Here is a 27,428-nt window from a genome sequence, read left to right on the forward strand (position 1 = left end):
AAAAACAATGAATTTAATTTAATATCTGTTACAGGTTTCTGTGAATAATGTGACATTTTACTCAAAATTAATTGAATTAACACGAAATTACTGGGAAAAAAAAAATGGAAAATCTCTTCAATTAGATCCTGAGGTAACTCTATATGTGTATACAAACGTGGTCACCTTTCACATTGCACCATTTCCGTGTGTTAATTTCAACCCAAATATTTTTTTAGTGGAACCCCATGCAAATTTGTTCCCAGGCATCAGAACTTATTAGTATTTGTAAAAATTAACCTAAATTTGTGTAAATTTTATATACAAAACATAAAACATGTTAAAATTATTTATAGAGTTAGTTGAAACAAAAAATAAATAAAAAAAATGCACCTATCATTGACAAGTTTATCGGTTAGGGGGTTTCTTGGGGGTCTCTTCATAATATCGCTTTCAGCTTCTTCATAAGCCAAAGAAATAGCAGGCACCTATAGTTATTAAAAAAATAAAAAGAAAAAACTTCGATTTTTGCAAAGTTCTGGTCATAAAGTAATAAAGTACACTGTCAACAGCATGTAGCTAAAAATCAAATATTGTCGGGTCGATATTTAGTAAAACCGAAGCAAAACATTTAACAATAGATTTTTCATAATTATTAGTACTGATTTATTATAATCAATATATCCCTCCACTAAATATTTGCTTTGAATTTGTGTCGAAAATTTTTCTATTTAATAGTGAAAAAAAAAACTTTTCAAAATTTTGATAAGTCATTTTTCCCATTACATAACCTCAATAATTTGTCCGGCAAGCTTCATTTTGAACATTAAACTTCTTATTCTTAGTTAATGTTCATGTACAGTGGTTACGACAGAAGTTTATGACAGAGTTGTTTTGTTTGTTTCGATTATACCAAGTCCGAAGGGTCAAAAGACACAATAGTCACCTGGGAAGGTCATGGGTTCAGTATTTTGTGATGTGCATGGAATATTGTTCATCGAATATCTTCAAAAAGGGAGAAATAATGCAAAAATCAAGGAAAAACGGTCCCATATGTCAAAGAAAATGCATCGAATCACAAGTCGATGGTTTTATTGAACGAATTACACTTCTAAACGCTTCCTCGTCCACCGTATAGTCCAGATTTGTCCCCCAGTGACTACTGACTATTTGCTGGTCTAATAAATTCAGCTCAAATGAAGAAGCAATTGCTGAAACTGAAGCCTATTTTGAGGCAGAAGACAAATCGTTCTACAATCACGGTATCGAGAAGTTGAAAGCGTTGGAATGATTGTATTGCTTTAGAATGAGATTATAATGATGGATGAACAAAAAACCTGGTAACAGCAGAAGTGTAGATTCTTCGGAGCGGAATATAAAACACTCTAGTTGACTCGCCAGAGCAAACATACGGAAAAACACTTTGGTATGTCTCTTGCAGCCAGTACAAATTTTGGAGGAATTCGTTTGTACTGGAAGGCCTTCAAAAAGGGAGAAATAATGCAAAAATCAAATAAAAACGGCCCCATATGTCAAAGAAAATGCATCGAATCACAAGTCGATGGTTTTATTGAACGAATTACACTTCTAAACGCTTCCTCGTCCACCGTATAGTCCAGATTTGTCCCCCAGTGACTACTGACTATTTGCTGGTCTAATAAATTCAGCTCAAATGAAGAAGCAATTGCTGAAACTGAAGCCTATTTTGAGGCAGAAGACAAATCGTTCTACAATCACGGTATCGAGAAGATGAAAGCGTTGGAGTGATTGTATTGCTTTAGAATGAGATTATAATGATGGATGAACAAAAAACCTGGTAACAGCAGAAGTGTAGATTCTTCGGAGCGGAATATAAAACACTCTAGTTGACTCGCCAGAGCAAACATACGGAAAAACACTTTGGTATGTCTCTTGCAGCCAGTACAAATTTTGGAGGAATTCGTTTGTACTGGAAGGCCTTCAAAAAGGGAGAAATAATGCAAAAATCAAATAAAAACGGCCCCATATGTCAAAGAAAATGCATCGAATCACAAGTCGATGGTTTTATTGAACGAATTACACTTCTAAACGCTTCCTCGTCCACCGTATAGTCCAGATTTGTCCCCCAGTGACTACTGACTATTTGCTGGTCTAATAAATTCAGCTCAAATGAAGAAGCAATTGCTGAAACTGAAGCCTATTTTGAGGCAGAAGACAAATCGTTCTACAATCACGGTATCGAGAAGATGAAAGCGTTGGAGTGATTGTATTGCTTTAGAATGAGATTATAATGATGGATGAACAAAAAACCTGGTAACAGCAGAAGTGTAGATTCTTCGGAGCGGAATATAAAACACTCTAGTTGACTCGCCAGAGCAAACATACGGAAAAACACTTTGGTATGTCTCTTGCAGCCAGTACAAATTTTGGAGGAATTCGTTTGTACTGGAAGGCAAGTTGTTGATTTCAAAAACAACTCTGATAGGGATTCACGATAAACTTTAATGTCTTAATGAAATGTAACCCCTAATTAAGTATATTTATGATGCGTAGAAGTCATATTTGGATTCTGGAATTAATTTTTAGTACCTACAAAGTTTGTATATACTTATTACGAATATTTCATGGAAAATGAAAAAAAAATAAAAGAAAGCTTAGCAAAAATGAAACTTTTGATAAAATTCAACGATTCTTATTTCAATAAACAATTATAAATGAAGACGTTAAAACGGAAAAAATTCTAAATAAGTAATTCAGCTCACGGCAACATGTTAAATCAGGTTACTAATAATACACGTTCAAAAATATCGACTATAAATTTATCAATTATTTAATTAACCTCGAATAATGAGAATTTTGCTGTTGACAGATGGAAATATTTATAGCTTAGCCTAACTATATAAAGAGCTTATACTTGGAAAGCTGTGGATACGAGAAAATAAGATCAAGAATCTGAAAAATTAGCAGATAAATGAGACGTACCTTGACTTTGTTTATCCTTAATCATTTTTTTTTTCTCTCGGAAAATCATATATAATTCTACTAGTTACTTAGACAAAAGAGGAACATGCATATTCGTGATTTGAATTAATAACATACAATATTTTTGTTCCAAATAAGTTCGATTTGAAAAAATTATTGTTAATTTCAAAAAAAAGTTCGTAATTGTCAAAAAGATATTGAAATACTAAAGAAAACCTAACGAATCATCGACCTTTGGGATATTTATTGATATTTTCACTAGGACCAGAAAAAGTTTGCATAAAACATCATCTTAGTGATATGGTTTTACGTCATCACGTCACTACTTTCATTATCGTCAAGTTAGAGGACTACAAGACTTGTATTTTTACCAGATTACCAGATTTTCATAAAATAGCTTGACATGGATCGAAACAGTTTGGGAGCTACTACCACATTCCATCTAAAATCGTCTAATTAGCAAAACCGACCTATTTTAGACTTTGGTGTAACTTTGAAAATCTCTTTGATATTATATTCGATATTATCAACTTCTGCTGTAAATGTTTTCTATTAGAAGATATCAGCATGATCAAGACGGAATCCACAGTGGAAAACGTAGTAGTTCAAGTGTAAATGAAGATAACTGGCTCGGAAGATCCATTCGAATGATAACAGTGTGTGTGGAGAAATGTTTTTTAGTCATTTTTCGTGATTTTCAATCGACTATAGCGTCTTAAAGGGAGTTTGGTATGGTGCAAGACAACGCGCAATGCAATACAAGACGCAATAATTGCCAGATCCCCCACTTACAATATTATCGGTTTTGCGCAATTTTTATTGCGTGCACGTTGCAATTCTAGGCAAAAAATGAGTTTCTCATCTGTTGATTGTACGTCTCTAGCCAAGAATTTCTTAGTTCTTTTCCTTGGGAGTTTTTTAACTGTTTCTTCATCCATTCTCCTTGTTCTATTCAGCCAGGACCTGATCTACCATCATCTGGGTGCTCTTTTACGTCCACCAGACTCCAGAAACAAGATAGAGACGATATAATTATCGCTAGAGTTGCACTGACTCCTTTTTTCTTGTTTAGCTAGCACCTAGCACAGTTATTTCCATTTCTAAACCGCACACAAATACGAAATAAAATGTGAGGTTGGGAAATTCTTTACGTTTACTTGCTTACTCTCAAGCGACGTATTCATCTATGAAATATATTGACCTTGCAACAAATTGCATGTTGAGAGGCCTTGACTTTTGAGAATTAAAAACTCATGCTTCGCGGGAATTAAGTATACAAAATTCAACCACAAGTTGACTTGAGACGGACACTCTTCGTAGTAGAAAACTTTGCTTGAAGTTCTGCAATTTTTTAGGTTATGAAACGAACGTGTTGACTGCGAGATAAAAATCCGATACTCGAAGAATCTTACCTTCAACTTTAAATGACTACATCACTTGTTTTGTTATTTTCATGCTTAGTCCATGTACGAACCTTTTTTTGAGATAAAAACTACTAGTTATTTGGACAAAAAATAAGTTGATGTTTGTTGTAAGAAAACGGTTCGTACATGCACTAAAAATGAAAATAACAAAGCAAGTGATGTAGTCATTTAAAGTTGAAGGTAAAAACAGTAGATTCTGCGAGTATCGGGTTTTTATCTCGCAGTCAACACGTTCGTTTCATAACCTAAAAAATTGCAGAACTTTAAGCAAAGTTTTCTTCTATGAAAAATGGGTTGCTCAAGTCGACTTGTGGTTGAGTTTTATCTACGATATGTGTACTAAATTCCCGCGAAGCATGAGTTTTTAATTATCGACAGTCAAGACGCTAGAGTCGATTGAAAATCGGGGAAAATTACTCATCACTATCTTAATCGTTTACGGCAAAAGATGGTGAAGTTTGAAAATATCGATTTTTGAAAGTCTTTATTTAAATAAGCGGAAACAAGCGCTTGTAAAAATCAAAATTTGTTCTTTGGGACTTTAAATGATAGTTTTTCAACGTTACACCAAAATCTAAAATGAGTCGGCAACATTTTTTTTCCTTTTCAGACGATTATATATTGAATGGTTCACAAACAATATTGAGATCTATAGTTTTTAAAAAGATAAACAAATCTACTAAAAGAACCAAACTTGTGCAGTCCAGGAGATTAAGGCATCTAGTCTGATAGCCCAACACCCATTAGTTTTTTATCTCCAATATCATTAGATCCGAGCAGATTTAGGAATACCTGGACAAGTTTAATGAGCTAGTCGACTAACATATGGGTTCTGGGACACACTTTGTAAGACCTGATTATATAGAATCGGCTACACGAAAAGGATGTCGATAAGAAAAAATCTGGAATAAACTACATGAGCTTGGAGGAGCAAATATATTCCTGGGAACATATAACCAAAAAAGATCTGTTGATGGTCGAGGTACTGCCGATTCAATGGACACCTGTGCAATTCACCAAATAGTAGCTAGACAAATAACATAAAGTTATTCCCCAATAAGTTCTGGGACACACTTGGGTGCAGGGTTTAAAATAGCAGATAGACTTGCCGAAATAAAGGGAAATAAACATTTTGTAAGACCTGATTGTATGGAATCGGGTACAGAAACTAGAAGATAGTGTTGATAGGACAAAATCTGGATTAATCTACAGAGGCTTGAAGGCAAAGATACTCCTGGGAATCCATAACGAAGTAGACACCTGAAGACGTGCAGATTCTCCGACGAAGAGAACAAAACTTCTATCCACGTTATTTTGATTTATGAAAGACTAAGAAGCTGCAACCATTCTATCTTGTCAGTTCAGATCGTGAACTTTCTAGAAGGAAAGGAATTGATAAACCAATTGGTATCACCGAGTATCCCCAGTGCCGCAGCCAGACAAGAAGACATAACCTAACTTATTTATTTTATAATACAAATCGATTTAATATCGTATGTTATCAAATAGAATCATATTATTATGCACTTTCCTCTCACTACTCCTACTTAATTTCAAGTGTTCAAAGTATAATCGATTCAAAGTCAGTGCAAATTTAACTTAGAAGAAGAAGAAGAAGAAGAAGAAAAAAAAATCTTCCCAAATTCTACATGCTGATGATAACTTTCGACAATATTAAAAATTATATTGATTTTGTTAAACTGTCATGTTGTACCTTTCGTTCACTAATTTATCCGACCATGGATCACGTGGACGTCGTTTCATAATGTCCGATTCGGCTTTTTCGTAAGCCAGCGATATAGCAGGCACCTTTTTTTACAAAAATCAAATCAAATCTTATTTTAATCTGATGCCTTGAAGGTTGTACGTTTTGGGGTAAAAAGTGACTATTAACTTTTATGGGGGTGTTGGTATTAAGAATAATCCTAATTTCGAAAAAATATAATAACTTTTCGCCCCATTTTTTTAAAGTAACACAATCAATTCAACTGCGGATTCGAATATGAATCAACATAAAACATAACCTCAAATTATATGTGATATAATTGAGGTATACGAATTTCGTTTTAGATTTTTCACCATAAAATGATTTCGAACGCGCTCAATACCAACACCATTAATCTTTAAAAAATTATAAAAAGCTATGCTTACCATGTCTGTTCCCAGATCGATGCATAGAATGGTGACCGTACCCAAAGGTAATGGGATATCACAGAGAATAAAGGCTAAGAAGGGAGATATTTCGGGAATGTTGGATGTTAAGGTGTAAGCAATAGATTTCTTGAGATTATCGAAGATCAATCGACCTTCTTCTACACCTGTCACGATAGAAGCGAAGTTATCGTCGAGTAAAATCATATCGGCGGCCTGTTTGGATACGTCCGAACCGGCTATACCCATAGCAACACCAATATCGGCTTTCTTCAAAGCTGGAGAATCGTTTACACCATCACCTTAAATGAGGATTGAACCATAAATAATGTTTGCGGCTAATTATATTTGATTATATTGTTTACAACATTGATTCCCAAAGTGCCCCCATGGGAGACTCGACGGGGATCTACATCGTTAGATTTGATAAATTTATCAGCATGGGGTTTTTGGAAATCAGTAATTTTTCGTTTGTGGTCTACGAATATAAATAAATTAGGATCTTTTGGTCTAGAATCCGACTCCAATATTCTAAGATGGTTCTTTTAATTATCTTCATTACAACCTCCCTTAATGCAGTTGACGTGAGTTTAATAAATTCCAGCTTAAGAGCTAGTAATGAAAATTCCGTGTCACGTTAAAGTAAAATCTTAACTACAATGACAAGCAGCAAGAAAGTTGTCCCATCGAAGGGTTCCGAGAGTCGGGAGAATATAAACATATAAGTTTCTGATCCTGGGTCTACTAGAACTAGTTGCGTGAATGAAGACATCAAAACCCTTAATGAATTTGTACAAGACCTTACCAAAGATGACAAGTAGTTTTGTAATTGACAGGGTTTTAAGCCCGTTATTGGTTCTTTTAAAAAATGGACGAAACAGCTGAACGAGTGATCAAAGAAGAAAAGAGAAGTCACATAGGATACACTAAGATGAATTAAAAATGTGTGCTAATACAAAAGAAGAACTAAAGAGAAAAGAATAGTAATAAAATGAAACAATACAGACTGCAGATGAAGATAAGAGAGATAAAATATTGAACATATCAGAAAAAATAATTGTGCAAGTACAAGTAAAACAAGTTGAAGTACCTAGGGACAATTATAACACACCATGAAAGAATTGTAGACGAGTTGTTTCAACAAACAAGAGATAAAAGGTGAAAAATCGAGTCAGTACTATCACCAAAGCTGAACTACGTCAACGAATCCTGGGAAAGTTGGAATTTCTGGATCCGTTGGTGATATTCATAATGAACACACTGTTTTACACTGTCTATCGCGCGTTTCGATAACCAAGTTATCGTCTTCAGAGACTGAAAGGTAAACTAAAACCTAATAACTTGAATTACCAGTTTTATACTGAATTTTCCCACCAATACAACTTCTCTGCCAAAAATTAATTCCAGCGGGACTTTCCACATTTATTCCTTGACTACTAAACTAAAGAATGAGCAGTAAGGACAAAGGGCAAATTCCTTAAATCCTTACATCCCACTTAATAGTTTAATAGTCAACGAATAAATGTAAAGATTCCCGCCAAGAAGGTTGGAATTAATTAACAGGTAAGTCAAGTTTTTCTTCAGTCTCTGAAGATGATAACTTGGCTATCAAAATAGGTGTCAGATTGAGTAATTGTGAGTGTTGGTGTAGTGGTAGTGAAAACAGTGTGTTCATTACGAATCCTGGGTGGTATCCAACAGAATGAAGCAGGAAATAACGAGGTGGGAAATGAAGAGACTAGATGAAATAATGAACGACACAATTGGACAAGAATGAAACAGTGACAGAACAGTTAAAGTGATGTGGGAAACCGAAACAAACAAAAAAAAAAGACAAGAGGAAGAGACGAGAGGAAATGGTGTGCAGAAATAGCAAACAACCTGGGAAATACGGAGACTCGAGACGGGCTAAACAGGAATCAAATGATAGAACCAAATGGAGAAGAAATATTACCTCTACAACTATGGTAGAAGTTGATCTCACCAAAGTCAATGTGGTTAGAGTGACTTGTGGGTTCCAATATGGTTTTTTTGTACATTGTTAAATCCTCGACTGCTGAATCGGAAATGTTGGACCCAAATTACCAGATTTACGTCATTTGAATTTTTCTGTCGGTGATTCTGTAAAGAAATGGTTCGCTTCGTTTTAAGACGGCGGTCATTTCGAACAATTCCTTCCATTAATTAAACGTTTCATGGAGTAGTCACCGTTACAGCACCTCCCGCGCGTGTCTCATCATCTAATGACTCACGCTCCCGGCGAAAAAATTTTTAATTGTTGAAAATGATGCGATACAATTCATCGAAAACAGTCTCCATTCTATTTTTGATTTGTGTTGGTGTTAATTCTTCTTTAGTCAAAAATTTTAACCAGCGTTAAACTCAAATTGGGACATTTTTCAAAACAACATGACTGAGTGGTACTATAATAGAATGGATCGAAGCACTAAGTTGAAATTATGTGTAGAACTTGTCGAAACGTGTATATAAATATTTACTATATGAGCTTATGGATCGATATATCGCACCTCCGCTCGAATAGTGTCACAAGTCAAAAAATCAGAAAATATCTTTTAGTGCACTATTGCTTACTTGAAAACTTATATCTAATAATGTCACTTGAATAGTTACTATTGTGGTAACTATCAGTTTTTGAGTAACCATCAGAAAAATGATGGAATTCTTTATTTTTTTTTGACTTATGACACTGTTCGAGCGGAGGTGCGATATGTTTTTTATGAAGCTAGTAGAATTTTTGATTAATTCATTGACGAATCGATCAGGTATTACGTGATCGCAAACCATGTATAGTAAACACTCCTTTAATTCAAACTAATTGTGGGATGTCTAACTTATTTAAATGGCCACTTTACAGTTACGACAAATAAAATAATTGCGTAATAAACGAACGGGATGTGACGCGCGCGTGGAGATGTTCTCTACAATTTTTCAAGGCTATTATCATGTCGGTGTTAAAAGTGATACCATTAATTTCTATTATGTCACATGTTTCAATCGGTTTATTGTTGATACATTTTTGAATGTCGAATAGAAGGTTAGGTCTATTCATCATACCATCATAAATTTATTTTATTTCACTTCTTTTTTCTTCACAATTCTCCGTTGAAAATCATTTGTTTCACACAAAATGTTGCAGGCAGACTGAGTATAACTTATGATTGAATCAAGTCCTCAATATGTGTTTATGAAATTAATTCAAGAAACGAAATCTGAAGAAAAAAGAAACAAAACCAAACAGATTTTTTTAATTGATTAGATAAGCTATAGAAGAACTTCAATGGACGTTATAGCTTAAGGAACTGTTCAATAGCTGTAAAAGGACTAAACCACTGTGTTTCGGGATGTTACAGAAGTTGTTTGTATTCGATATTAGAAATGTAAGCGGCAAAAACATTTTGAAACAACCCACATCAACTACGTTACTATTAAGACGTTTCTTCAGCTTCTAGAAAACATTCTTTCAAACCGAAGCTTTGTTGCGTTTTTCTCTATCAAACTCCAAGACACTTAGAGTCGGTAGAATTGTTTCCATTGTTACGAAAACAGTTTCACTGTTTAGTGTCAGACATATTAATGGCAAAACAGTTTTGAATCGATGTATCTTGCGTTCAATGGTACTGTATAACATTCCTGGTATAAAAATTTGTACCGAACAATCCACATCCACTACGTTACTATTAAGACGTTTCTTCAGCTTCTAGAAAACATTCTTTCAAACCGAAGCTTTGTTGCGTTTTTCTCTATCAAACTCCAAGACACTTAGAGACGGTAGAATTGTTTCCATTGCTACGAAAACAGTTTCACTGTTTAGTGTCAGACATATTAATGGCAAAACAGTTTTGAATCGATGTATCTTGCGTTCAATGGTACTGTATAACATTCCTGGTATAAAACTTTGTACCGAACAATCCACATCCACTACGTTACTATTAAGACGTTTCTTCAGCTTCTAGAAAACATTCTTTCAAACCGAAGCTTTGTTGCGTTTTTCTCTATCAAACTCCAAGACATTTAGAGACGGTAGAATTGTTTCCATTGCTACGAAAACAGTTTCACTGTTTAGTGTCAGACATATTAATGGCAAAACAGTTTTGAATCGATGTATCTTGCGTTCAATGGTACTGTATAACATTCCTGGTATAAAACTTTGTACCGAACAATCCACATCCACTACGTTACTATTAAGACGTTTCTTCAGCTTCTAGAAAACATTCTTTCAAACCGATGCTTTGTTGCGTTTTTCTCTATCAAACTCCAAGACATTTAGAGACGGTAGAATTGTTTCCATTGCTACGAAAACAGTTTCACTGTTTAGTGTCAGACATATTAATGGCAAAACAGTTTTGAATCGATGTATCTTGCGTTCAATGGTACTGTATAACATTCCTGGTATAAAACTTTGTACCGAACAATCCACATCCACTACGTTACTATTAAGACGTTTCTTCAGCTTCTAGAAAACATTCTTTCAAACCGAAGCTTTGTTGCGTTTTTCTCTATCAAACTCCAAGACATTTAGAGACGGTAGAATTGTTTCCATTGCTACGAAAACAGTTTCACTGTTTAGTGTCAGACATATTAATGGCAAAACAGTTTTGAATCGATGTATCTTGCGTTCAATGGTACTGTATAACATTCCTGGTATAAAACTTTGTACCGAACAATCCACATCCACTACGTTACTATTAAGACGTTTCTTCAGCTTCTAGAAAACATTCTTTCAAACCGATGCTTTGTTGCGTTTTTCTCTATCAAACTCCAAGACACTTAGAGACGGTAGAATTGTTTCCATTGCTACGAAAACAGTTTCACTGTTTAGTGTCAGACATATTAATGGCAAAACAGTTTTGAATCGATGTATCTTGCGTTCAATGGTACTGTATAACATTCCTGGTATAAAACTTTGTACCGAACAATCCACATCCACTACGTTACTATTAAGACGTTTCTTCAGCTTCTAGAAAACATTCTTTCAAACCGATGCTTTGTTGCGTTTATCTCTATCAAACTCCAAGACACTTAGAGACGGTAGAATTGTTTCCATTGCTACGAAAACAGTTTCACTGTTTGGTGTCAGACATATTAATGGCAAAACAGTTTTGAATCGATGTATCTTGCGTTCAATGGTACTGTATAACATTCCTGGTATAAAACTTTGTACCAAACAATCTACATCAACTACGTTACTATTAAGACGTTTCTTCAGCTTCTAGAAAACATTCTTTCAAACCGAAGCTTTGTTGCGTTTTTCTCTATCAAACTCCAAGACATTTAGAGACGGTAGAATTGTTTCCATTGCTACGAAAACAGTTTCACTGTTTGGTGTCAGACATATTAATGGCAAAACAGTTTTGAATCGATGTATCTTGCGTTCAATGGTACTGTATAACATTCCTGGTATAAAACTTTGTACCAAACAATCCACATCCACTACGTTACTATTAAGACGTTTCTTCAGCTTCTAGAAAACATTCTTTCAAACCGAAGCTTTGTTGCGTTTTTCTCTATCAAACTCCAAGACATTTAGAGACGGTAGAATTGTTTCCATTGCTACGAAAACAGTTTCACTGTTTGGTGTCAGACATATTAATGGCAAAACAGTTTTGAATCGATGTATCTTGCGTTCAATGGTACTGTATAACATTCCTGGTATAAAACTTTGTACCGAACAATCCACATCCACTACGTTACTATTAAGACGTTTCTTCAGCTTCTAGAAAACATTCTTTCAAACCGAAGCTTTGTTGCGTTTATCTCTATCAAACTCCAAGACACTTAGAGACGGTAGAATTGTTTCCATTGCTACGAAAACAGTTTCACTGTTTGGTGTCAGACATATTAATGGCAAAACAGTTTTGAATCGATGTATCTTCCGTTCAATGGTACTGTATAACATTCCTGGTATAAAACTTTGTACCGAACAATCTACATCAACTACGTTACTATTAAGACGTTTCTTAAGCTTCTAAGAAACTTTGTATAGCTAATAGATTTGTCACCATTATATAATTAATTTTCTGTAGATTAGAACTCTTCCATCGCTACCATGTTCTCTGGAAAATCGTAGACTGGACTGTTCGGTGAGCTGGAGTTAATTTGGTGCCAGTAGTTGGACTTTTTGGATCAAGATTAGCTGCCTTAAGTCTTTTTCTTCAACAGTGAGATCTCGATTTCGTAGCGAAATTTCATTTTGATATTATTCATATTTATTTATTATCACCTTCTCTATCCCTACATCTTCAATTCTTCAAGTCTTTTTCTGTCCTTCAGGACAGTTTCAATAGACTCAAATCTTGTTCATTTTTATGCATATTTGATTCGTCACACCTTTTCTAATAAGTTTGAGTGATTCTCAATCGCATTCAAATATTTTTGTCAACTTCTTGCTGTTCAAATGTGAGGATTTTCGGCATTAGTTTTGCATACACTTTTCGCGTTAAAATTTTCACGTAAAATTAAAACATTTAAAGTTAAAACATTTTTTACGTCGATCATTTTTACAGAAAAACAAAAAGAAAAACAGTCTACATACAAACTAAGGTCACGGCTACACTGGTTTATCTACAGACACGGTACACGTCGCATTCAAAAGAGTAGGCGAGAGATGGTAAATTGGTTCTAGTGATTAATGTCAAAAAAAAAAAAAGAAAAATTCAATTTCAAGGCATTGTGTCTTCTTCCAATATTTTATTGAGGTTATTTAGTCCTGTCGCCATTATTTAGTTAAAATAAATCGTCCTGTATCCTGTTTATCAAACAACGATTATTATTAGCTAGATTTAATGACAGGGTGGCTTCATATTTACAAGGATTGTCTAAAAAATGTCACTCACTTTCTATTAGATAATCATTTAAGTCGTGAGTCGTCGTGAAGATTTTTCTGGTAATGGAAAAACTTGTGTATTGAGCTGTCATGTGTCTCGGATCGTTGTCAAGTTTTCTGCCGATCAGGCGCTGACCCATTCGTCCTATTCGTCGCACAACTATTCAATCAGGTTGATGTCGGGCGATTGTGACGGCCAAATCATTACTTTCAGTACATTCTTCTTTTACAATTTTTTCAAATCCTCTTTGCTCAGCTTCGAGAAATGTCTCGGATCGTTGTCATGCTGGAAGATAAGTTTTTTGTCGATCAGACGCTGGCCTATTTGTTTAAACACTTATTTCTTCAAATTCCGTTAAATTTTTACTAGATTTCCAGTCGCCCTTTCTCCAAAACATCCGCAAATCATCACCGAACCTCCAACGTGTTTTATAGTTAGGATTACACATGGATTTAATATCCGTGGACCTGCGTATAAACACTCTTTTCTCTTAGACCCAAAAACCATAAATTTTGACTCATCCCTTCATAAAAACCCTCTTCCACTTTTTATGCGTCCGATTTTCGTGTTATGTTATGCCCGCTGCAACCCCTTAATTTTATTTCGACGTTACAAAAGAGGTTTCTTCACTGTCATCCTTCCAAAAATGAACTGTAGACACTGTTTAAGGCAGATATTTAGATTCATCGATCCGAGCTGCTATATTTGGGCCCGTGAGTCGTCGATCACGTTTACCTTCAGAGATTGAGGTTTTTAGAGGCCGTCAAAGCTCCGGGTACATTTTTTACGTCACAGTCCACGGTATGTTTAATTCGGCGACAATGGTACGTTTACTTTTGCCTAGACTATGAAGACTAACGATTGATGCACAAATTTCAACCCATTTGTTCCTTGGAATCACCAATTTTAAGACTTTTACACAACGAATCACTCTATATATCGATGAAAACCGCATGAAAATAAACAGACGGACGTTAATATAAATAAATGATTACCTGTGACGGCGACAATAGCACCCATCCGCTGACATCCCTCCACGATGATGAGTTTCTGTTGCGGAGAAGTTCTGGCGAATACAATTTCGGTATGGTATCTGAGGATTTCGTCCAATTGGTCAGAGGACAAATCTCTAAGATCCGATCCATGTACGACGGCAGCTTTAGCTTCCCTAGGATTAACTTCGGATACCGGAATATTTAATCGTTGAGCGATATCTTCGACTGTTTCGTTTCCTTCGGATATGATACCGACAGATTTAGCGATAGCTTTAGCAGTTATAGGATGATCACCGGTCACCATGATAACTTTAATACCGGCGCTTCTACATTTAGCCACGGCGTCAGGTACTGCCGCCCTCGGAGGATCAATCATCGACATAAGACCGACGAATCTTAAGCCTTCTAGAGGGAAATTGGGATCGTCGCTGTTGAATTTGTAACCGATCGGATATTTATCTGTCGGTAGCATCGAATCGCAAAAACCTAGTACACGCTCTCCGAGACCTCCCAATTCCAAATAGGCGTTATTGAATGCTTCTTTCATCTCTTCGTCTAATACTTTTTCTTTGCCGCAGATGAAGATGGTACTACATCTTTCTAAAATTCTTTCCGGCGCTCCCTTCATCACCAAAATATGACGTGGATCGTTCGGATCTTCGTTTTCGTGAATAGATACTTGATATTTGTTAGTGGAGTTGAATGGAACTTCGCAGACTTTCTTATTCTTGCGTCGAATCGACATTACATCACCGAGAGCCAGTTCCATACATTTGAGAAGAGCCGCTTCGGACGCATCTCCGTTAACTTCGCGTTTAAGGATGGCGACGCCATCTTGACCCGGTTTGAATTCGGCTCTATTACATAGAGTAGCGATCCGAGATAGAGCTTTGAATCCTGGACTTGTCCTATCGTATTGAACACCGGATTGATCTTCGGTTGTGTCTGCTTCGATAATTTGATTATCGAACCACATGTGAGCTACGGTCATTCTATTTTGAGTCAATGTTCCAGTCTTATCTGAGCAAATTGTGCTAGTAGATCCCAATGTTTCGACGGCTTCCAAATTTTTCACCAAACAATTCTTCGACGCCATTCTTTTGGCAGTGAGAGTTAAACAAACGGTTACAGTAGCTAACAAACCTTCCGGTACGTTGGCTACGATGATACCAATCAAGAAAATAACGGCGTCTAACCAATGGTAACCAAGTATGAATGCTATAAAGAAGAAAGTTACTCCCAGAAAAACGGCCACTCCTGTGATTAGATGAATAAAGTGGTGGATTTCTTTAGCGATCGGAGTTTCCCCAGTGTCTAAACCGGATGCGAGACCGGCGATACGACCCATCACGGTATTGTCTCCACAACTGATAACAACTCCTTTGGCGGTACCTTCTACGGCGTTAGTCGAGAAAAATGCAAGATTTTTGGTTTCCAATGGATTTTCATGAGTGAATTCGGGACTCCTACTTTGAGGTTCAGATTCTCCGGTAAGTGATGAATTGTCAACTTTAAAACCTCTTGATTCGATTATTCTTATATCCGCCGGTATACGATCGCCGAATTTGACTTCGACTACGTCGCCAAGTACCAAATCTTCGGCGCGAAGCGTCAGCTTTTCACCTTCTCTGAGTACAGTCGCAAATTGAGGTACCATGTTCTTGAAAGATTCCATAATTTTCGAACTCTTACTTTCTTGATAATAAGAAAATATACCTGAAAGGGATATTATATTATAAATATCGTAATGGAAAACGAAAAATAATTTTAGAAGGAATTCCTTCCTGAAACCAACAGAATGTTTGTAAAGTCATGATACGATCATTTCAACAACATTGCCAAACGCTGGAAATAGTACTCAATAGTACTCATTCCACGAACCATACCATGATCTACTTAACCAAATCTGTCAGACTGTCTTCTGACGTCACAAATTACACTACATAACCTCACAACATAATTAATAATCTAGTTACTTTCATGTAAAACTCCCTTTATGAGCTTGAATAAAATGTAACAGCTCCTTAAATTCAAAAAAAAAAAAAAAAATGAGAAATGGGCCCAAAAATAATGAATTCGTAGATATATATTGAGTGGACTTATTTATGACCGTTGTTCTTGTCAGCAAGATAAAAGTTTTCATAGATATACACTTCAATATAGCGACTTACGATAACTTACAAATTGTAACATAACCTCTTCAAGTTCTGGACTAAGTGGAACGGGAAAGAACGTGGTCATGAACGTGATCGTCACAAAATGTGGGGTTAATCAAAGTAGACCGTCAAATTCTTCGAGGAAGTAGCACAATGAGGTTATGTTTATAATTAATATCATATTTTGCCACTAGATGTATTTTTTGATACAATTAAAATTGCACATGTGAAAGTTACGTCAGTATTTGATTTTATACCGGTAAGTAGAATCTTAAAGTAACAATTTGATGTATTCGAACAACCTTGTTACTTAGTATAATGTCATGATTAATCGGCTGTAATACAACTGTTTAATGACAGTACTTGACATTCGTTAGTCCAATTGGATAATTTGGAAAATCCGAACAGTGGCATTATCATTAATACCTACGTAAATCATTACGAAGTTTAGAATATGAAGAGGAAATTTGTTACTGGGATAATTAACTAGTGAATAGTAAGTTTCTAGAGGAAAAAGAGGAATAGATAAAAACGGAATCCATTTCCAAATTCCGGAATCCAAAATAAGTTATGAAGAATAAAATAAGAAAAAATAATTTGAGAAAGTCTAATGCTGATATATAAGAAGACTAAAATGACACAAAGAGAAATATTGGTTAGGACACTCTGCCATAACAGAGAGCTGTGAGAATAGAGTTAGAGGGAGGAGAAATAGGGAAAGGCGCCCAAAGAAAAATTGTCAAGCGGAATATAAACGAGATATGAAGCATTGAATAGAGTAGAGAAGTAGTTGAGGAACGAATGAAGCGGAGAAGATTGATGAAGAAGATTGAAGACAAGGATCTGGAAGAGCTGTAGAGCTGACCTATTATATATATATATATATATATATATATATATATATATATATAAACCAGCCAAAAGCTTAATTAATTAATTATTATACGCATGTGAAAAAAAAAAAGAATTGATTAATAGCAAATTGAAATTGTATCAAGTTTATTGCAAAATTTAAAGAATTTGAAATAATATTGAGTATTAAAAGTTGAAAATTATGAGAAAATAGAGTTGCAGCTCATCAGATGTATTCAATATTTTGTTTTACACTCGAAAAGGCAAAACTATAGAGAAAACTAATAGGTTTAATATTTATGGTGATGAATGTTGAAAAATTCAAAAATTATCTAGAAAAAATTAATAATTAGATAGTGAAACTCAAAAATTCGACTTAATAAAACTCAAAAATTACCTAGAGCAACTCGAAAGATAGCTGGAAAAACTATCAGCTAGGAAAACTCAAAACTTAGCTTGAAAAACTCGAAAATTACCTGGAAAAACTCGGAAATGAACTAGAAAACTCAAAAATTAACCAGAAAAACGCAAAGCTTAGCTTGTAAATCTCAAAAATCAGCTTTAAAAAATTTAAAATTAACTAGAAAAACTCAAAAATTACCTAGAAACACTCGGAAATTAACTAGAAAACGCAAAATTTAGCCAGAAAACTTAAAAATTCTGGAAAACTTACAAATCAGCTTGAAAAGTCGGAAAATCCCTGGAAAAATTCAAAAATTACCTAGAAAAACTCGGAAATTAACTAGAAAACTCAAAAATTAGGCAGAAAAACTCAAAACTAATTGAAAAACTCAAAAATTAGCTAGAAAACTAAAATATTATCTAGAAACTCAAAATTAGCTAGAAACGTAAGAGCTGGAAAAAACTGGAAAGCTAAGAAACTCGGAAATTAGCTAGAAAAAGTCAAAATGAGCATAGAAATCTCATATTCAAGCTAGAAAAACACAAAAGCAAGCTTGAAAAACTCGGAAATTAACTATAAAACTCTAAAATTACCCAAAAAAAACCGTAAAAATTAGCCAGAAAAACGCAAAATTTAGCCAGAAAACTTAAAAATTCTGGAAAACTTACAAATCAGTTTGAAAAATCGGAAAATACCTGGAAAAACTCAAAAAATAGCTACAAAAACTCGGAAATTAACTAGAAAACTCAAAAATTAGGCAGAAAACCTCAAAACTTATTGAAAAACTCAAAAATTAGCTAGAAAACTAAAATATTATCTAGAAACTCAAAATTAGCTAGAAACGTAAGAGCTGGAAAAAACTGGAAAGCTAAGAAACTCGGAAATTAGCTAGAAAAAGTCAAACATTAACAATAAAAATTAAAAATTAGCTAGAAAAACTCAAAATGAGCATAGAAATCTCATAAGCAAGCTAGAAAAACACAAAAGCAAGCTTGAAAAACTCAAAAATTTGGTAGAAAATTCAAAAATTACCTAGAAAAACTCGGAAATTAACTATAAAACTCTAAAATTACCCAAAAAAAACCGTAAAAATTAGCCAGAAAAACGCAAAATTTAGCCAGAAAACTTAAAAATTCTGGAAAACTTACAAATCAGCTTGAAAAATCGGAAAATACCTGGAAAAACTCAAAAAATAGCTACAAAAACTCGGAAATTAACTAGAAAACTCAAAAATTAGGCAGAAAACCTCAAAACTTATTGAAAAACTCAAAAATTAGCTAGGAAACTAAAATATTACCTAGAAACTCAAAATTAGCTAGAAACGTAAAAGCTGAAAATAACTGGAAAGCTAAGAAACTCGGAAATTAGTTAGAAAAAGTCAAACATTAACAATAAAAATTTGCTAGAAAAACTCAAAATGTGCTTAGAAATCTCAAAAGCAAGCTTGAAAAACTCAAAAATTGGGTAGAAAATTCAAAAATTACCAAGAAAAACTCGAAAGATAACTGGAAACTCAAAAAACAGCTAGAAGAACTCGAAAATTAACTAGGAAAACTTGAAATTAGCCAGGAAAACTCCAAAAGTAAGCTATAAAATTTCAAAATGCTAGAAACACTCGAAAATTAACTGGAAAATATCAAAAATTAGCAAAAAAAAAACTCGAAACTGAAGCTGGAAAAACTGAAACATCATCTAAAACAACTCAAAAGTTAGATTGGATACGAAAATACAGTTCTATGTTAAAAAAAACGTAGAAAATTGTAAAGGACCGAGATGAATATTTCAAATCATATTAAAACGATCCGAAATTCGGATATTTACGAAGGGAAGTGATGCTTAGGGTTTGTATAGCCTTGATCTTGCCCTGTCAGACTATCATTTGTTCCGTTATCTGGAAAATTCTCTCAATAATGTAAACCTAGTTTCATAATTTTGCAAAAACACGAAATTACTACTCTGAATATTTGAAAAAAAAAAATGCACCTGTAACGATAACAACGGCAGCTAATACGATCCCAAGATAAAGATTATCATCTGCGGGTTCTTCCACGGTACTAGCCTGTATGGAATAAGCCAAAAAACAGAGGATTGCACCAATCCAAAGTAAAAGGGCGAAACCACCAAACAAGTTTTTACAGAATTTCACCCATTCGGGAGTTGTTTTTGGCGGCGTAAGGGCATTGGGTCCGTCCCTGTCCAAATTTTCTTTCGCTTTCGCATGACTAAGACCCTGAAATGAAGAAAAAATAAAAAGTTTTTCCCTAATAAACGTTAATGTGTTGATGCGTTACTTACATTTTCGGGATGTGTTTGAAACCTTTGATAGAGTTCTTCGGGCGAGATCTTATGATAATCGATGTCTAATTCCTGTTTTAAATCATCTAAATCTTCCGCTTTTCTGACCTTCTTTATCTTCCTTCGAGACTAAAACACAAAAATTCTTATTAGACTACAATTATAATTGAAGGTTATGTTACAACATAACTTATTATAAAATATCATTAATCATATCATATTTTCGGAAATTATATAACACACTTCAAGAATATTCTATGGCTGAACAACCTTACAGGCAAAGGTCGTTAACAACAGAAAGAAGAATAACGAATCTAACCGTTTTAAACTGTCCCCTCTATAGAATAATTCCTACATTGAAGACTCACATCACTTTTTGAAATCCATTTTTTTCTTTAATTCGCTACATTCATGGCCACTGTGTGCCCCCCTTGGAACTGCAGCGACACTTGATTCAGTTGATTTTCTTTTCAACCGCTAGACTTGTTTACAGCCAAAAACCAACTGTAACGGTAGCTTTATTTCACTACCTAGCAGGACCTTTGCAGGTGTCTGAAATAAAGACGTCTCCAACTGCGTCTTGCTGGAAAACACCAGGTTCACGGTAGCCTCCTTCCATTAGATTTATGACATGAAGACATCTCCAGCTGTGTCTTCATCAAGTTCATGGAAGCCTCATTTCGTTACCGAACAGGACCTTTGCAGGTGTCTAACGTGAAGTCTTATCCCCCTGTATATTCACCGAGCTTACTAACAAACACTTAGTTCATGATAGCCCCATTCTACGGTGTCCGCCATGAAGAAGTATTCAGCTTTATCTTCACCAAGCTTGCCGGAAAACACCAGGTTTACGTTAGCTCCATTCAACTACGAACAGGACTTTTACAGATATCTGACATGAAGACTTCTCCAGCTGTATCTTCAAAGGGCTTGCAGCCAAGCACCAGGTTTACGTTAGCTTCATTTTACTACCACATGAAGACTTCTCCGACTATATTTTCATCAGGCTTTCTGGCAGTTCTCAATTAGCTTCATCTCATTAGCGAAAGATATAGAGTGTATGCAAGTTCAGCAGCCATAAAAGATGTTTGAATACATAGAGTGTTCATCAAACTTTATATTTTTGTCTGTCCTCGTCGGAAAATTCTTTCACGGAAAGACGGCTAATATGGATCTACCGGAAAAGACATGAAAAGATCTTTTATTAACTAGAGAGTCTTTATGTGCCCCTACAGAGTTCCAGAAGAAGAGATCCTTCAATATCGCCATGATTTCAGTAAAACCAAGCTACACACTTCTTCGCCAGCTCCTTTACAGAGCACTGCTGCCACAGGAAGCACCTGAGGGGATTAGGTATTGACGAATGTACATTCTGCGGGGAAGAGGAAGGAGCTCCGGGTAATTTGATTCCACAATGCCTCAACAAAACAACGATAGAAAAATATTTCATGGAATCCAGTTACTTCTTAAAATTTCTAACATATTCTACGTATGAACCGCGGCTTTAGCAATATCGATATCTAGTTGTTTCTCGTTTTATGTTACGTTAACACTAAAAATCTTCAAGGTCGGTACTTGAATCTCGTATCACTACAATTCAACTTCCTACGGAAGACCCTAACGGATAACATGATAACAATACTGCATAGGTGTATGAAAATTGAGTTTATAACGTAATTGGCTTTTAAACTCATGATGTTGTTACTCTTTTTTATCATGACTTTCGATATATTTCATTTATCAACGAACGGAGTTAAGAATTGCTCGTGTAGAAAAATCCTGATGTTTAATATACCAGCTTTCTTATTTTTATTTCTTTAAAACTATTTATTTAAAAGATGTTTACTAAAGTAGCTAAAAAAATAGTTTCAGAGGCCATACAAAGTCTCATTTTTGTTTTATGCCATTATGGTACAACATTCTGAAGCTCCAATGAGGCTATCATAGATCAAATTCTAATAGATACCCTTCTGGTAGGGTGAAAGTTGACCGTTTGACCGCACAAATTCTTTCAATCGATCCGTTGCAAGGGTCAACCAAACTTCGACTTTACGACCATCTAATGGCACAAAGTACCCCATTTAAATGCTGCTATGTACTTATTTGATGGAAACGAATGTTTGAGATTAGTCAAAATAGGTTTTGGGTGACTATAGCAACAGATTGGAGACTAACCAAAAAATAATGGAAACCAAGTAGCTAACTCTGACCTTGCCAGAGTATGGACCTCCATAATTTGGAACCGGAAAGGAAAAAAGTCAAAATGGTATCGGCGAGAGTATGAAGAAATCCCCAAAAAACCATTCAAGACACACTACGAGAATTTCGACGGCATTAATCAATGTCATTTTTGTTTTCATATGTAACTTGGGTACCAGTCGACTAAGCCGAAAAAAAGCTCAAATTTAAAGCGATCTTTAACAATAACAATTCATTGAATGGAGCTTCGAGACACAACCGGCCAAACTCTCAATTTTATTTTGACGTATTCAAAGAGATTTCTTCACAGACATCCTTCCAAAAAGGCGTCCTTTTCACTTTGGAGGTTCTCAAAAGCAGATCCATAGATTCATTGATTTGAGCTGCTATCTCTGGTCCCTTTGATTTGTAAGAACCCTCCCCGGTTCGACCTTCGCTTGACAATATGAAGGAAAAATTTGTTGAATGGATTATGGGATAGGCAAAAACTTTTGACGGGTATTGTATATAAGTGGGAAGTTTGCCAAATGTATTTAAAAAATGAAATTTAGAAGAAGAAATGGAATTACGGAAACTCACGACGATTTTAAGATTTATTACTTAGCAACAATCAAATGTACTTAAAAAAATTTATAAATTGATTGAATGAAACATCACCCTGACCTCTATTCTATATCTAAACTAACTGAAGTATCGCAATTTGATTTGTCGATGTAATTTGATCCCCTCATTTTTATCATTGTTAAATAATTGAATAGAAGCATGTACCAGATGTCCCAACAGAAACTGCGAATTGTAGAGCTACAGGAAAAATTTAAAACTATAAAAAACTAATCTTTATCAAGAGGCACAACAAAACGTATCTTGGCATTTACCCCAAGTTCTCAACAGATTTTTCCAAACTTAGTTTTCCACAAACATAATCGTGACAACCTCCGATCGCTCCGTGCAGACGCTACTCGGGCATACGCTGTAGGCGATTGCGCAGCTCTCGCACTACACAGTCCGCCATTGTTGACATTCAAGCGTCAGTCGGCGTTGTGCTATAGCCTCATGAGTGATGGTGTTGTGCGTGATTGGTGTCGAAATTTTAAAGATGGTCGTAATGATGTGCATGATGAAGGGGGCCAAGGACGCAAATCTGTTGTTTAAGATGACCTGGTTCAATTAATTGTCAAAACGGTTAAAGAAAACCGCAAATTCACCATTGTCGCTTTGTCTGCGGAATTCCCAGATATTTCAAGGTCTGTTTTGTACTCTATTGTTACTGAACGGTTAGGCTACATTTGCGGCAACTTTCTTTGCAGAGGGTATTGATGAGCTTGTCCACAGATCAATCTCTTCGGTAATTATGTCTTTTGGTAATAAAATTATCGTTTTATATGAAATTGTCTTTTGTTTATAGCCTATGTGATGTTGAAAAATAAACGGCCCTTGTATGTACGCGTCTATCCCAACGATCCAACAACCAAAATTTTCTCGAAGCATCTCATATACGACGAAATGTACTATTGTTGCTGCTCAAGATATTACTTTGGAGGTGGTTGATGAAAAACTACTTCAAGCTGAATCTTGAACACCGAACCCATCGAAAACTAAATATTGCGCTTACAACTTATGTCGTAGAATAAGAAAATTGAATGTTAACTGGTTTGACAGGCAATTGTTACACAATAACAACGCAAAATATCTGGAAATCGCCTTTGACAGAACCCTGACCTTTCCGCAATAACATTCTACGAAAGCTAGCCACGGTACGGAATCGTTCACTCTTCGAAAAACAGCTTCCGGTTTATAAGCAGAAGAATATACTGCTCCAATATCAGAACTCAGCCCACGCAAAACAAGTTAATGCTTTATCGCGGCTCTTGGTTTCCAAACTTGGGGAGCATCGTGTTCTCCATCGTGTTCCTGTATCTAAAAAAAGAGTTAATGGAGAGATATAACTGGCTGTCTAGCCAAATGGGGGATCAGCTGAAAATTTCCAGGTACTGCGTAATGAGAATAACAAAATGCCCTAACCAGGCAACGTTTATATTCATTTTTCAATGAAAAGTAAATAGTTTTCAATAAATTATTGATTGAAATTAAATATAAAATAATTATAAATACCTTCGGTCTACCATCTGCTGTTCTGAAGTCATCGAAAGAGGAAGGAATTGTGGCAACCCGATACGAATCAGATCGGCCATGCTGCAAAAACAAGCGACTAACATTTACTAAATGAGTATGAGATGTGGATGAAAGTTATCGACCGTGAAAACTTACCAAATTCTCGTAGTAGTAGTAGTAGTAGTAGTTTTATGAATATTTTTAAACGAGCAGTTTTTCAAAACAAATTTCGTATTGAAGATCTTCAAAACCTTCGAAAGATATTTTTACTTACTATTTTCTATAGTACTAGTAATCAAATCCAGACCTACGCTACAATAAATGATTAACCATAAAGCCACCATAAAGGTCAATTTGAATTTTATGAATTGGCTGGTAGCTTCCGGTGAAAACTGTCTTTCATTGTACAGTGCACAGTAGTAGAAAAATCAAATGAATTTCGATGAAGTACTTAAGACAAGTTGATGGTATGTTCGTGAACAAATTTTATCGTTTATTTTCATAGCGCCTTTCGTAGACAACGACTCTAAGATTTCTTGATCTTCAAATGAATCCGCATTTATCATTTTACAGTAATGTACGAGTTCTGTACTCTGTACTTTTCAGATTGCTGCTCTATAAGTGCCCACAGAGGCAGAAGAACCAGGGTCGAAGACCTAGGCTTTTATTCATCAGTTCTGGTGTGCTGCCAAAGTACCATAGAATTTCCTTATCCTCACATCTGTTGGACTAAACACTCAAACATATGATTAGATTTTAGGTTAGGTTAGGACCTTTACGGTCAGCCAAACCCATGGATTGAAAACGGTGAGAGATGGAAAGGGTTTCAGCTTGTAGGCGCTCAAACGGTGATCTCAGAGAAGCGGAGTGTCGTTTCAGACTTATCCAGAAGAGGACGCAGCACCTCTGGGTGAATCCGCAACTACCCTAGATTTGTTTGAAGATCAATTTAGATAAATCTTTGTTTGCGAAGATACCGGCAGCTATTATCGATTGTTTCTCGAAATTGATTTGAATTTGTTTCTCAATTTTTAGAACCGAAAATAGACCTCGAACCTGCAACCATTTTGAGGTAAACTACAGTGAAACAACATCAATAAAACCATGATCATTTAATTCCAATCTAAGTGATTGGTAATTCAATTAATTCGTTTCGAAAAACTGCTACCAATTAATGATATGACAATGATACTACTAAAACAAAAGAAAAAACTTCTATTTCATTTTTCTAGCTTTACAGCAATCGTTTAGAAGCTTAGCTTACCAAATCTTCTTCGCGTCTGTCAAACATAAAACATGGCTAGAATGAAGCACCTTTCACAATTGGAAAGTATATATAAAGTGACTGTTTTAAAATGTTGGAGATTATTATAAAATTCAAAAATTTGACAGACGCTAGATGAAATCTAAAGGTCTCGGGATTAAAGGCAACATCAAGATGCATATTGGTTCGAATTTTCAATTGCAATAAGAATCGCATTTTATTATTACTACTATAAACAGAGAGACCCAAAAGTTTTTCCTCATTTCAATACGTCTCAGCTTGGTTAATAGTCTGGGAATGATATTTTGGTTTCTTTAACAGTTTCTTCGTCCAAACGGGTTCACATTGAGGTAAGGCTATAGAAGAAAAACTATAGGTTTGAATTGAGAGGTTTGCAGTATGTGAGGGGACGCTATCCAATTGAAAGGGTCCTCATCCAATCTACCAAAACTATAGAGATCTAGTCTCAAACGGCAACCTTAAGTAAATACCTTTAGCGATTTGGAAAAAAAGTTTAGATCCGCTCATTGCAGTCCATACTATCATTATAGAAAAATGTTTTGATCTGACGTTTGCTTAAGAGTATTCAGAGGACCGAAAAATGCAGTTTATTTATTTACAAAGTCCTTTAGATGACGGTGTACGTCGTGGATAACTTTCAAAATCTCTATATATTGAACCACTATTTTTTCAGATCGACTACGTTTGATAATTTCAGGATTTCCCGCAGTCCTTAGACGATCTAGAATCTTCGAGAATGTGATATCGAAGTAGCTGCCTGCACTTTCAAATAAATGAGGAAAACCTTCTGGGATACTCCCTATAATATATCGGGAGGAGCCGTCAGTCAAATTCTTTTATAAGAAAAATCGACACGGCATGATTTGAGACAAATTTTGAATTTCCATTTTTTGGCAAAACATTCAGATTTGTTGATGGTGACTAGATCTACAAATATCATAAAAACGTGCATTACGCCAAAAGCTATGCCAAAACTATAAACTAAATAATAAATAAGCTGTAATGGGCCTCAGAACTCCGAGTAAACCATGACAAATCTAGAACCTAAACTAATAAATATAAGTTGGACTTTCTGTAGCTGTTTTTTCCGAAAACTTTTGTTACATACGTTAGTGCGGGGCATTTCTTTCGATGTTAGATAACACAACTCATCATTCATGGTTGATCTGCCGGGTTTTTTCGCTACCACTACTTTTTTCTTGTTTGGATTTTGGAGATACCAACTTTAAATGAACAATTTGCAGGTATAACATTGTTTACTAGGCGGTAGGGCGCAACGTTTCAATCGTACAATAAAACCTTTCGGAAGTGTACGACACGGAAGACCCGATTTGTGTTTTTTTCCATCTGTAGACACAGCTACTTTCTTTCCACAATTTTTGTCTAAAAATGACATGGTCACACAGTGATTCACGCACCTTACTTGCATGACCTTTCCCGTGTAGTTCCTTTAATTTCCACGCATGAAGGGACATCGATTCCATAACATTGAAGAGGTCAGGAAAAAATGGAGCTGAAGGATAAGTCAGACTACAAGGGGTGGAACAAATATATCAATTGTTATGACAAGTGGTAATCACTAATATCGATTATTTTCGTGTTATCCCTCGTATGTACGAATTTTAATGAGAAACATTGATCAAAATATGTAATTTTCTTCGAAACCCGGAAATGCGTATTGTTTCTTATCGCGGTTAAACTATACATGAAAAAAAAAAATATGTCGATTATTTCTATGTGAAAATTGCATATTATGGTTTCCTCGACGTGG

At 35.2% G+C, this 27,428-nt stretch overlaps 1 protein-coding gene across 16 annotated transcripts in view; it reads right to left on the reverse strand.

Moving 5' to 3' along the window:
• Positions 1 to 27,428, reverse strand: part of LOC130893869 (sodium/potassium-transporting ATPase subunit alpha) — a 94,656-nt gene that overhangs the window by 29,096 nt on the left and 38,132 nt on the right. For 4 of the 16 annotated variants that reach the window (XM_057800293.1, XM_057800295.1, XM_057800296.1 and 1 more), the window contains 6 exons: positions 24,373 to 24,453; positions 20,062 to 20,190; positions 19,750 to 19,996; positions 14,356 to 16,071; positions 6,516 to 6,817; positions 373 to 467 (listed from right to left, as the gene is read on the reverse strand). In XM_057800293.1, coding sequence (XP_057656276.1) covers positions 373 to 467; positions 6,516 to 6,817; positions 14,356 to 16,071; positions 19,750 to 19,996; positions 20,062 to 20,190; positions 24,373 to 24,453 — 2,570 coding nt within the window. Of the gene's footprint in view, positions 1 to 372; positions 468 to 6,078; positions 6,174 to 6,515; positions 6,818 to 14,355; positions 16,072 to 19,749; positions 19,997 to 20,061; positions 20,191 to 24,372; positions 24,454 to 27,428 lie in introns of all 16 variants that reach the window. The other 12 variants (XM_057800297.1, XM_057800292.1, XM_057800299.1 and 9 more) reach the window with 5 other exon arrangements.

Source organism: Diorhabda carinulata, chromosome 5 (genome assembly GCF_026250575.1).
Source record: "Diorhabda carinulata isolate Delta chromosome 5, icDioCari1.1, whole genome shotgun sequence".
NCBI lineage: Eukaryota > Metazoa > Arthropoda > Insecta > Coleoptera > Chrysomelidae > Diorhabda > Diorhabda carinulata.